General features: G+C 42.8%; 1 protein-coding gene across 5 annotated transcripts in view; it reads right to left on the reverse strand.

The window, feature by feature from the left end:
- LOC137089055 (guanylate-binding protein 2-like) overlaps positions 1–11,946 on the reverse strand; it is an 86,269-nt gene that overhangs the window by 14,787 nt on the left and 59,536 nt on the right. The window contains exons 1-3 of one of the 5 annotated variants that reach the window (XR_010907636.1): positions 7,922–8,066; positions 6,619–6,693; positions 6,353–6,518 (exon numbers count right to left, since the gene is read on the reverse strand). The exons of 2 other annotated variants lie outside the window; for them this stretch is intronic. Coding sequence is in view for 2 of the 3 variants with exons in the window: in XM_067452493.1 (XP_067308594.1) it covers positions 6,353–6,514 (162 nt within the window). In the remaining variant the exon portion in view is untranslated. Of the gene's footprint in view, positions 1–6,352; positions 6,519–6,618; positions 6,694–6,841; positions 6,906–7,921; positions 8,067–11,946 lie in introns of those variants that run through there. 2 more of the 5 variants (XM_067452493.1, XM_067452494.1) reach the window with 2 other exon arrangements.

Here is an 11,946-nt window from a genome sequence, read left to right on the forward strand (position 1 = left end):
GTGTGCTGTGTTTCTTTCGTCCGCAGTAATGTTCCGTGCACCCAGTTCCGCCGTCCCGTGGGATCGCCTAACGACATGGCTGGAAGCGCTAACGGCCACCAGTCAAGGAAGTCTGGGGCAGCCGAGCGAGGAGCAACTGGACACCGAGCTAGACCAGCTGATGACACACGACCCCACGCAGAGCTACTCCAACAAGGAAGTGGCCAAGATCCTCGGAAGCCTCGCCCACGTCCTCATCGCACAGGCACGTCTAAGCGAAGGGAGCTACGACAACCTGGAACAGGAGGCAGCAACGCTAAAGCTTCAAGCCAAGGAGGCCCGGAGAGACCAAGCCCTCACCCAGCTTCGTCTAGATCAGCTTCTAGACACAGAGAAAGACGACGAAACAGACAAAGAACAAAGACAAGAAATAGAAAGGCTTCAAAAGACCCTGAAGGAGCTCCGTCGTGACACCGACCGACGAGTACAGTCAGAGAAAGACGCCAGGAAACACCTCGACGAAAAGCTTCGGCGTGGCGAATTCCTCCTGGAGAGAGCCACTGATGAACTTAAAGACAGAGACATTAAAGCTAAAGTCTATGCAAAACATTTGCAGTCGGCACAAGCCGAGATCGACGAGCTCATCCAGCAAAGACACGAGCTCAAAGATGAACTTGACATGGTGCAAAGAGAACTGAGACAATCATATATAGTGCAACGTTACCGGAAGGGGGAAACACACAACACACAGTTTCCCCTGACCAGTTACTCCGCACATTTTAGCCACGAAGCAAGAGCTACGAGGGGGGACGACAGCCCCCTGTTTAAAAGAGCACCCGCCAGTCTCCACGAATCCCCGTCAGCAGCAAAGGAAAGGACGCCCTTCCAGGAAGTCAAGGTCAACAGCCACGAAGCTTCAAAGAACCTTGACAAGCTGGCCAGAAATATTCCTACCTTCAGCCCAGACCCGGCAGGAGGACACGACGTCCACGCATACTTAAAAGACATAGACTTTTATTTGCAAACTGTCGCTCACGCGAACAACTGGGACAGACTGTACCTGCTCAGGGCCACGTCTAATCGTGACGTACGCAGCTTTCTGGATCGACAACCAGAGGCCATCAAAACGGACTACTGGCATCTACGACAAGCTCTAATTCGTGAGTACTCCAACCCCGAGTCAGACCAGGGGTTCATCACTGCCATGGACCTCAAGCAAGCTCGACGTGAGACCTCACAGAACTTTTATAACAGACTGCGACGTGCCTACTTCGGGACACGTAACGACCCAGGCATGGAGGAGGACATCAACTTCAAAACTCTTTTCCTCCGAAACCTGCACCCTACCATCAGTTACCACCTGGGGGTGCTGGCGTGCCCGCGCAGCATGGACACGCAACAGTTAAGAGACTTGGCTCACAAAGCTTACGTCAAACAGAAAACTATTTCTGAAAAGACTGTAAAACAGCCCACCATCTGCCCTGTCTCTGTGCACCACCCAGAGCTAACCCTAGAGGGCGCCAAACAGAACCACAGTTACCGACCCGTCAACAGAGAGTCCAAACCACTCCAAGCCAGCAGAGGGCAGCGCGGTCATAATGGCGACCGTCCACGGTACCAGAGCGATCGCTCTGAAGGATCCTGGGACCCGCCTCGCCCAGAAAGCCAGCGAAGAGGCCACTCTCGACGGGACAATGGTAGGCCCAGACCTGAACCCACGTCTGGCAAAGAAAGTGTAGCTGCTTCTGAAGTTACAGAGCTCATAAAGATCCTAAAAGAGCTCCTCCGACAGAAACCTCACAAGGAAGACAAGAAGGACGGACCAGGTACAGCACGACTAGACATGATACCTGAAATCAACCTTCCCGCCCTTCCTGCAACTGAATCATCCATCCTGAACACTGTTCCCCAACCACGGACTAGTGTACTAACTGTTGCACCCCCACATGTCAGCAGCACACCCACACGACAGCTGACAGCAACAGCCTCTAATCAAGACAGTATCATGGCGCAGCCCAATGTACCAAAAAGCGCTGTTTTGATTGTTTGCACGCATAATGAGACACTTGACACATATCCAGACGGCTTATCAAGCAACACACAGGTCCCCACACCAAGACTCCTGGGAAACCTAATCGAGAAGGGGATGGCTCGAAAACTCTATCTGACTATCACTATGGAAAGGGCATTTAAGCTCGAAGCCCTAGTGGACACTGGCTCCGACCTCACGCTTATATCCGCCCAACTGTTTGAAAGACTCAGATTTGAAGCACAGAGGAAAAATCGCACCCTTAACCTTCACACTTGTAAGCTAAATGTGCAGTCGTATAGCCAAAACGACATCCAGCTCAAACACGTAGCTTCCATCCACCTGACAATTGGACCTATGAGGCTGATACACCCAGTCTATATCTCCCCTATGAACACTTATCCGTTTCTCATCGGAAAAGACCTGCTGGACCGCTTCGAACCCGTACTGGACTTCAAACAGCTGAAAGTCTGGGCTCAGGTGCGTGACCCTCTGCCCCTTCAGACACACACACCGTCTGAGCAAGACTGTCAAGTCACAGAGGTCACGGGAACTCCCACAGAGCCAAACTGCCAGGTCACAAAGGCCACGGGACCCCCTGCAGCACACTGTGACAACACAGCCTCAGCCCCAAAGCCAAGGTCAAGTTCGCTACTTTGCACATTTCAGCTATCCAAAGACTCTGATGCCGTCTGCCCCCAGGTCATGAATGACCTACAGCTGAATGACATTATCACAACGAACAGTATCCCTGCACTGTGGGCAGACAACTCAACCAAAAGTCTACCACTGTGCAATACAATCAGTAAAAACACACCACACGGCGACATGTGGGCACCCCCGCACCCCACATCCAGCCCCATTGTTGCAGTGCTAACTAACAGCAAGCGATCGACACCGGCTACAATGCCGGCCTTGCAGCTGCTACCGCTAACTCCGCAAATTTCCAACAACGATATTGCGGATATGCAAACCTCTGACACTGCAATAAAGACAATTCTTGACCACCTCTCAGACCCCTCCAACCACCCTATCACTGACTCTGAGCTCATTGATGACTCTAGCCACAAGCATCTACATAACTCCAGACACATGATGCGTATTATGGACAACATTCTCTGGTGTGCACCCGATGGCAACACAGCGCCACAGCTTGTAGTGCCACGGTCGCAAAGGGGGGTGATGCTAATGTACGCCCACAACACACCATGTGCTGGACACCACGGCACCAGAGCCACGTATGACACACTGAAACAGGTGGCATATGGGCCTGGGATGCATCAAGATGCAGCAGAGTATGTTAGAGAAGGGCTAGTTCGCTGCCAGTTCCAACCAGCAAACCCGAGCCACAGAGCCCCACTGCAACACAGAGGGACCACTTTCCCATGGTCAAACCTACAAATCGACCGGATAGAACCCCTGCCCAGGTCCACAAAAGGCAAAAAGTACTTTCTCACAGTGGTGTGCCAGTTTACCAAGTGGTTGGAGTGTCAACCAGCACCCAACGACACCGCCCAGACCACGGCATACCACCTGATGAATCACATTTGTTTCCTGTCAAGATTGCCACTGAGAATCAACTCAGACAGAGGCATCCACTTCACTACTGAGGCCATGCAACAGATCTGGAAATGCCTAAGAAACGCGGCCGTGATCATGCTCCTGTGCCTCCAGACAATCAGAGGCCAGCCACCACCAGACATCATCACACCGAGTCCAGCCTCGGGCATCGTTCTGAGAGAGCAACCTGGACTACTGATCACCAACTGCAAATGAATCCTCAAAAGAAAGACGTACTCTCCTGAACTTCACATCAGCAGCGCAAGCTCCTCCAGCCCTGCACACAAACGCAAAGGGGGGGAGGAGACCAAGCCCTCTGCCTAACCTTACACCAGCTTCAAGAACCTTCTCCTCCAACACCAGTTAGTCATCTTGTAGGCAATACTGCCAAGCCCCACACTATGTCATGCATGTGATTTGAGAAAGAAGGCCTTAAACGAACACAAGGCCGCCTCTGAAGGGATTCTCAAAACCCCAATGACTTTGAACTTTGAAACAGAGAAACCAAAGTGGATCACCAGAAGGCACCCAGCCTGGCCACAATGCGAGGCACCCTCTGAAAAGTTCCTAGTCAGCATAGGACATAAAAGTGTCAAGATGCAGTCCATCTTCCTAGGCAGGAGACCTAAAGGACTGACTGGCCATTGCGAGGAACATGGTTCCACCCAGGGCTGCAGAAAGCCCACAGCACACCTGCACCACACAAACAGACTTCTGGATGACAGGTGACGCACCGTCAGGGCACCTGCTGCCTCGACACCTGCTGCACAAGCACAGAGACCTGAACTGGGCTACTGTCTGCCTTATCTGCCGTGGAACGACCATAACTTCCGGAGACACAAACAACTGGAGCCTAACATGGCTATGGTGTGTCTGATCTTCCTGAATCTTTGATATCGCTCGTTGTTGTCCATAGGAGGGACAACAACTAGCGAAAGGGGGGATTATGTAGCGACTCAGGCGAATCAAACACACAATCGCCAGTTACATTTAACAAATATGTTTTGAAAGTTGTGCTCACTAGCATACCTTCCCCCCCAACACAACAGAGGGAGATTCTTCAGTCACCCTGGAAACCATCTGATAAGATCTTTTTATGGCCGGAAAGAATGTGGCCACAGAGCTTTTGACACAGAGACACAGAGCTTTTGCCTCAAATTATAGACAAACCATCTATAAATGAACATGCACCCCAGGACAGTATATGTAAACACATAATTGTTTTGTAAAATGTTTCTTCTGTATGGTATTTTGCATCTTTTTGTCTGTGTCTTAACAAAGTACTAGTTCAGATAACCTCATATATGTCATGTCTCCTATCAAATTAATGCTCACTTCACGACTTACACTTCCAGGTATATCACTTATTCAGAAAATGCAGTGTGTGTTTGTTGCATTAATTATAGTATGAAGACTCAGAGACCCACTGAGTCGAACCTTCAAACAAAGAGCAATAAAGTCTGCTGAGGAATTTCCCGCCGGGAAATCCCAACACTCTCATTGGTTAAGTCTAACCCTGGAGGGTGGGACTACGGCCAGACCATAAAAGGAGGACCTCGGATGCCCTCCTTCTCTCTTACACTCCCCACTCTCTCTTCTCTCTCTGGCTGAACCAACACGTTTTTGTGGCTGGCCCTTGAGCCAGGCCACCAATGCAGGCCCTCCAAGCAGGCCTCAGCTCTTCCAAAAATCTTCTCTTCTACAATCCGATCTTCAAGAACACAAAGCATCGCTAAAGCAAACAGCCGCTTCCCTCCCAACCTCGGAAAGGACCGCCGGACATGCAGGACATTTGAACACGCAGAGACACATACGCACACAAGCGAGAAGCCAAAACGAAACCAAAAAGAATGCAAGTATTCTATTTCTTACTGCTGTAAAGAGGGTGTGTTATTCTCCCGTTGGGATAAATTAACTCCGTGAAGGTCGTATTTGGTTGAACTGAAGGAAAGCATGCCTTGCTTACCCCCCCCCACTCTCTTTGTCTCTCTCTCCCCCTCACTCTCTTTGTCTCTCTCTCTCTCTTTTATCTCTCTCTAACTTCAGTCTATTCATTATTCTCTTTTATGTATTTCTTTCGTTAATATCTATATTTCTACTCTCTTGATGCATATTTAGTATGTACTTTCTGTGTGAATTGTAGTGTTATTTTTAGTCTGTGTTTATTAAACCTCCGAAAGACATTTAATGAGTTGAATCTGTTATTCTGCCACATACACAAAGTCAATGAAACTTGCGATCTAAACGTTACCTAACTGCTTATGCTACTATGTTAGTAAAGTAAACTGTATGACCATTTGAAATATTGAACTTATCCTGATCAGTAAAGTTAATGTTTCTCATGCGCTCGAAAAGCAGTAATCCATTATTGAGAATTGATTTGAAAAGTCTATAACTAATTTGCAGGACAAACTTAGTAGGATAATTTCAAGCAATTTCATAAAGGGTTACTTGTATTTAATTAAACAATTTTCCCTATCGGAAAATTTTAATACGTAATGAACAACTGGCAAATCATATTCATAAATTCATGAATATTGAATATTAAATCCCTTTTGAGTTAATTATTCCCCGAGACATTAAACTCATGAGTCGTTGTTGTTACAGCCTATATATATATATATATATATATATATATATATATATATAAGCCAAGCCAACAGTTTGTTGACGCTGTCTGAGCCTTACATCATAATGTTTTAATTATTCACGGTAATACCGTATACCGAGGTAAAATAGGAAGGAGGTTTGACGGTATCAAAATTTGGATACCGCCCAAGCCTAGTAGGACTTCCCCGTCCGGTAGAGTCCCACCACACACACCACCACCACCGGCTCCTTGATCCCATCCAGAATGTCTTTGGCATCTTTCCTCACACACAGCTTCCCGTTTTCATTATTTTCGATGAGACACACTGGAGCTGGCATATATCCACTACAAGACATGATCCTAAGGAAAACCATTCACACAAAAAAATGACCCACACTTACCATATGGTGATATGGTATTGTAACTCTTGCTCATGTTACATTGATGTATTATTGATTACCTTACTGAGAGGCAGGTGAAGTCACAAATCCCTTTGAGTTTAAAGTCCTCGTTGGATGTCTATAAATTTGCTGCTCTATTGAAGAAAAATTGCACATCTTTAAGCCTGCATAAACCTTGAAACCTTATTTTTGTTGTTGCTATGGGAGCCTTCCCCATCACTAAGTTACATTTCAGCTCAAATTATAGAGTAGTGTCATGTCATTCTTCTGCAGTGGACTAACTGGAGAGTATCTGCAGTGCTCTGCTGTCAGCAGTTAAAGCAGCTCTGAGCTCCTCACTGCAGGCAGCTATTATTTACAGCACTTTGTGTTTTGAAAACAGTGGCATACAATGTATAGTTTTCATTTGAGTTCGGTCTATACCAAAGAGATGTTATTTGCTTGTTCTTTCAAAAGATAATTATTTCTAAAAGATTTTTTGGAAAGTATTTTAGCAAAGATAAAATCTATTCAAACCACTAAACAAAACTTATCATGTGTTCTACATCAGTGGTTTCCAAACGTGAGGACCCCCAGCCCTGCACATTTTGTATGTCTCCTTCATCTAACACACCGATTCAACTCATGCTCATTAGTAGGGACTGCAAGACCTGAAGTGGGTGTGCCAAATCTGGGGGTCCTCCAGGACAGGTTTGAAAACCACTGTTCTATATTCCAATGACTGTATTGCAGTCTTTTATTTTTTGTTATAGTCATATTAAAAGTCCTGTAAAGAGAGAGCAATTTTTCAGTAGGTTTTACTGGTCAGTGCACTTTCAGTCTTAACATTTATAAATCAATCTTGAAAATGACAAAGATTAGGCCTATATGTTTTTCCAAATTAAGCTGAGGTTAAAGAATTGAAGAAACACATTGAGCCTGCTAAAGTACTCTTGTCAAAAAATCCTATTGGAATTTCAGTTTATCCTAGGATCTTATTGACTTCTTAGAATCCTATTGGACATTCTGATTTATTTTAAGGGAATTTCACTTTGTCCTGTAGGATCTTACTTAGAATCTTATTCGTAATTGTGTTTTTATTTAATAGAATTTTACTTTCTCCTGTGATATTTTATATTATTACTTTTTTTAATTAATTAGGCTAATTACTTTTTCGAGTAACATTGTGTGTGTGTCAGCGAGAGAGAGAGAGAATCTAGGACAAGACATAATTATCCTTCAAGACAATTCCTAATGGAATCCTATCGGAATTGTTCCAAAATACTAAACGGAATCCTGTACAGATTTATTATTGAAATACTTCAGGGTTTTTGGACAAGAGTAGGCTACATTTTAAAAGGGATTAAAAAAAATAGAACTTACGCGCTGCTTTCTTCGTGTTTCGGTTGGTTCTGGTTCTGCGTGCATAACATTTAAGGGTGGGTTTTTATAATGGTCAGCTCTGTCTCAAAAGTGCCCTCCCAGAACAATGTTAAAGAGAGGAGTTTCCAGAAAATCGTGATGCTGCAGAATTGACTTCGTTGCAGTGTAAAGAAGAATTTTCAAAAGCAAAGAAGGCTATAGGCTATAGGACCTGATCTGCGTGAGTCGTCCAAAAGAATTTGAGGTGATTATTTGGTGGTAGGCTATACTGATTTAAATATGCATACATGTAGACCTATACTTTCACGTTTATTCAAACTCTCTTTTAAATTATACCAAATATTATAGATAATACTTTAAGCTTGTTCAAAGTTTGTTCAAATATTTGATATGCCATTGCTTATTTGTCACAGCAGATGCGGCTATAAGATTGTGAGATAAATCAATAGAGCCAAGAGGGCGTTGCCACGTTCGTTTCCATTTCGCTTTCACTTTCTTTGAAATAGGATGGCATAGATAGAGTTTATAACATTTCAGTGGGTTAAAAGAGCCTTGAAGAGGGGGCAAAAAAGCTTTTTTTTCTCGAATTGGCTTTCATTATTTTGGTCGTTTAAAAACCCCTCAAAACCCCTCCCTGATTCTGATTAGGGACCGCCATCTAGCGTTCAGCACGTATCGCCATATGTTTGTTTGGGTCGTGTCATCATGGGCATGGGCAAAGTTTTGGCAGAAGAAAATTCCCGCTTTATTATTTGTAGATTTGTAGTTTTCACATTTTTCTATGGTATAGCCAACGGGAAAACAATGATAACCATTTCATAAGTTTGAATGGTTTTATTGGCAAACACATCAATGTGTGAAGAGTCATTTAGCCTACAGTGTTGGCACTTCTTCTTTATAACCTCTGCAATTCGCTTTGATATGCTGAATATCAGTTTCTGGGCCAAATCCTGACTGAATGCAGTATAAGCATGCTAGTGCTCGATCGTAGATTATCACAATTTGTGGACTTCTGCTTGTTCTGAATCTGTGGTGTCCTTGTTTTGTTCCTTTGCAGCCTTTATTCATTAACACACCAGTCCAGGAGTGCTGGGTAGTTAATTACTGATTCCAGATTACATGACAAAAAACTTAGTTAGTAATGAAATCTAGATTACTCATTTTAGATAATGTATTCGGACTTCTTTTTGGACTTATGACCTATCTTGTTTATCACATTGATCTGAATAGTGTATCAGTGATATTAAAATACGACGAGAAAGAAAAGGTTACACATTATTTTAAGGTGTCGTCATTGTTACAGTGTAGGCTAATTATATTTTTAATTACTGAGTAATATTTAGTAACTACTTGTACTCAGGTGGTTAGGGTAGGATTGGGGTTTGGTGCAGGGTTAGTTGCATGTAACTATGCATAATTGTTAATTGTGAATAATTGTTATTGCTATGGTAAGTGTAGCATATGTAACAAGGACACTGTAAAATTGAAAAACATATTTGATTCTTTGTTATCCACAACATGAAGTGCATTAAATAATACATCCATTCAGGGTTTAATTGGGAACTGCAGCTGGTTTGTGACTTTAATGAAAATATAAACAAAATTTAAATAAAATATTTACTAAAAAAGATAGCCTACCAAAATTTAGTTTACCTGCATGTCATAGAGAAGTTATTTGTATTATTATTATTTTTTTTTTTTACAATTGACTTACTTTATTATTGACCTTACTCATTAACTTAAAACCTTACTTCAAGTAAATATATTAAGGCAAAGATGTTCACCTGACAAAAATAATTGAGGAATCCTGCATTGCATGTAAATTTGAAATTACATGAGTTTGTACATTTTAATGTGTTTGAAAGACAAAAGCTTTACAGCAACAGAAATACAGTTATGTGACTCACTGAGTGATAATTCAAAAAGCTGTCAGCAGCAATTACCAGGGTTCAAGGTTTAAGATAGACTGTGTGCCAATTCTGTAGCTTCCAGTTTTAACTTATGCACTAACGTTGCGGTGTTTGCACATCATACACGTTATATAAGCATCAAAATATTTATATATTTATTATATAGGCTACCATCAGTTTCTCTTAAATATACACTCTCGTTTGGGTGTAGATGTCAGGCCTCTGAACTGGAGGTCCTGTCAGATCATCCATTCATTTAAGTGAGCTATAGTTTGGCCAATTTTGTTCTGTCCATTAAAGTTATCTTTATTAAATAACATTCGCGGTTCAAGTTAGTGAGATTTAGATACAATCAGATTTTCTCCAGCCACTGTAAAAAAAAAAAAAACAAGCTAAAAAAAATTACTGGTCAGGGGTCACTTCAGTGATGTAATAAATCATATGTTTGACAGCATAAAGCAAATTGTTATGCAACTGGCAAATGACGCAATCCATTGGCACATCACACATTTTAGTGGCACGTGCCACTCCCATTGGCACATGCAGTTGACCTGTGTCACTAAAACCGACATCTCTTATGCAGCTGTCTGCCTGAGTATAATGTAGATTATATAACATATGCAGATAATTAACTTGTACAAAAAAATAATAATAATAATAAAAAAAAATAAAAAAAAATTTTTTTTTTTTTTTTTTGCAATTGTTTAAATCAAAGAAGATTGCTATAGTAGCTCGGTATGTAATCTTTTTCACATACGTAGCCTAACAAATATTTTGTTAATATATAGCCTATAGGCCTATCCTATATGTTTTTTTACACTCACTTATACTGACACCTACTGGCGTGTGTCCGTGCAGCGCCAGCGCCACGCAAAAATAAAGGTTTACAGTAACGGACACGCGACTGTTAATGCATTATTCGTAGTGAGCCATGGCAGATTTATTTTCGTGTCTTTCCTAGAATGGGCAGTTTGTGACATATTACAAAACATTCAGTGGTAGACTATGCCAATCAAACACAGACGTGACACAAATAACACATTTGAAAAATGTGTTTTATTGATATTTAAAATATTACACAATTAGACTATTTATTTAGGATTATGTCACAATTACATCATTAGGTGCTCGATTAATCTGTCAGTCACTACTGGAGGTGTTACAACACACGGCGACATGTTCCGCGACTCGACGACAGTCAGGTGTCATGTCAGTGTCAGTCACTGACAAATGCCAATGAAGACTGGTGCTTGGTTACCCAGCACTGCGCCAGAGAAATAGGCTACGTTCATTTAAATTGTGTTAATTCTCACCGTTTTGTTCATAATTCATTGTCATGCCCTGAACGAGAACGACAAACATGACGACCTTCAATGGAAATGCCATTTCAATCAATAGGCTACAGCAGATTCATTTCTTTCACAAATGCAGTTTAAAAACCCATGTTTTATAGCCTGACCCGGTCATATTCAATTCTAGTCAGAATATGAGTCTGAAACTGTTCCATTGGGCTGTGTTTATGGGGCGTGTTTCAACCAAACCTGGAAAGACCTCAATTGGATAGCGCTACAACCAATCAGAGCAACGAAGCAACGCATTGTCATTCAAATGTCAACAGAGCTTAACTGCACTGTGTTGCCAAGTCTGCGTTTTTTTCTGCGGGTTGTTTTCTATGTCCGCGGGTTGCACTTCCTTCTGTAATGACATCACTAGAACAGTTTGTTGACTAACCCTCCGCCCACAAGAACACGCAAAATAGGGGGCGTGGTCTTGTTGCTCTCCCAAGTGGAGAAGAGCCCACATTCAGCGCTTGCATCCCCCTGTTATGGTAAGAGGCGGGACCTTTCCGGGCAAAGTGCGCTAAGCTGCTGTCCAATCACAACACGGGAAGCGCTGGCCCAATCAGAACTCGTTACGTATTTCTGAAGGAGGGACTTCATAGAACAAGGGAATCATCATTTTTAGGACAGAGAAAACAGTGGTGTACAGATAAGTAAATTGTGTGAAAAATACTTTGTTTTTTTACATGCGAAACATGAACTCATGTTATATTGCACACTGTAGGCCTAAACACAATCAAGGCTTCAAAAACACACGAAAAACGGGACCTTTAAT

This window comes from Pseudorasbora parva, chromosome 9 (genome assembly GCF_024679245.1).
Source record: "Pseudorasbora parva isolate DD20220531a chromosome 9, ASM2467924v1, whole genome shotgun sequence".
Classification (NCBI taxonomy): Eukaryota; Metazoa; Chordata; class Actinopteri; order Cypriniformes; family Gobionidae; genus Pseudorasbora; species Pseudorasbora parva.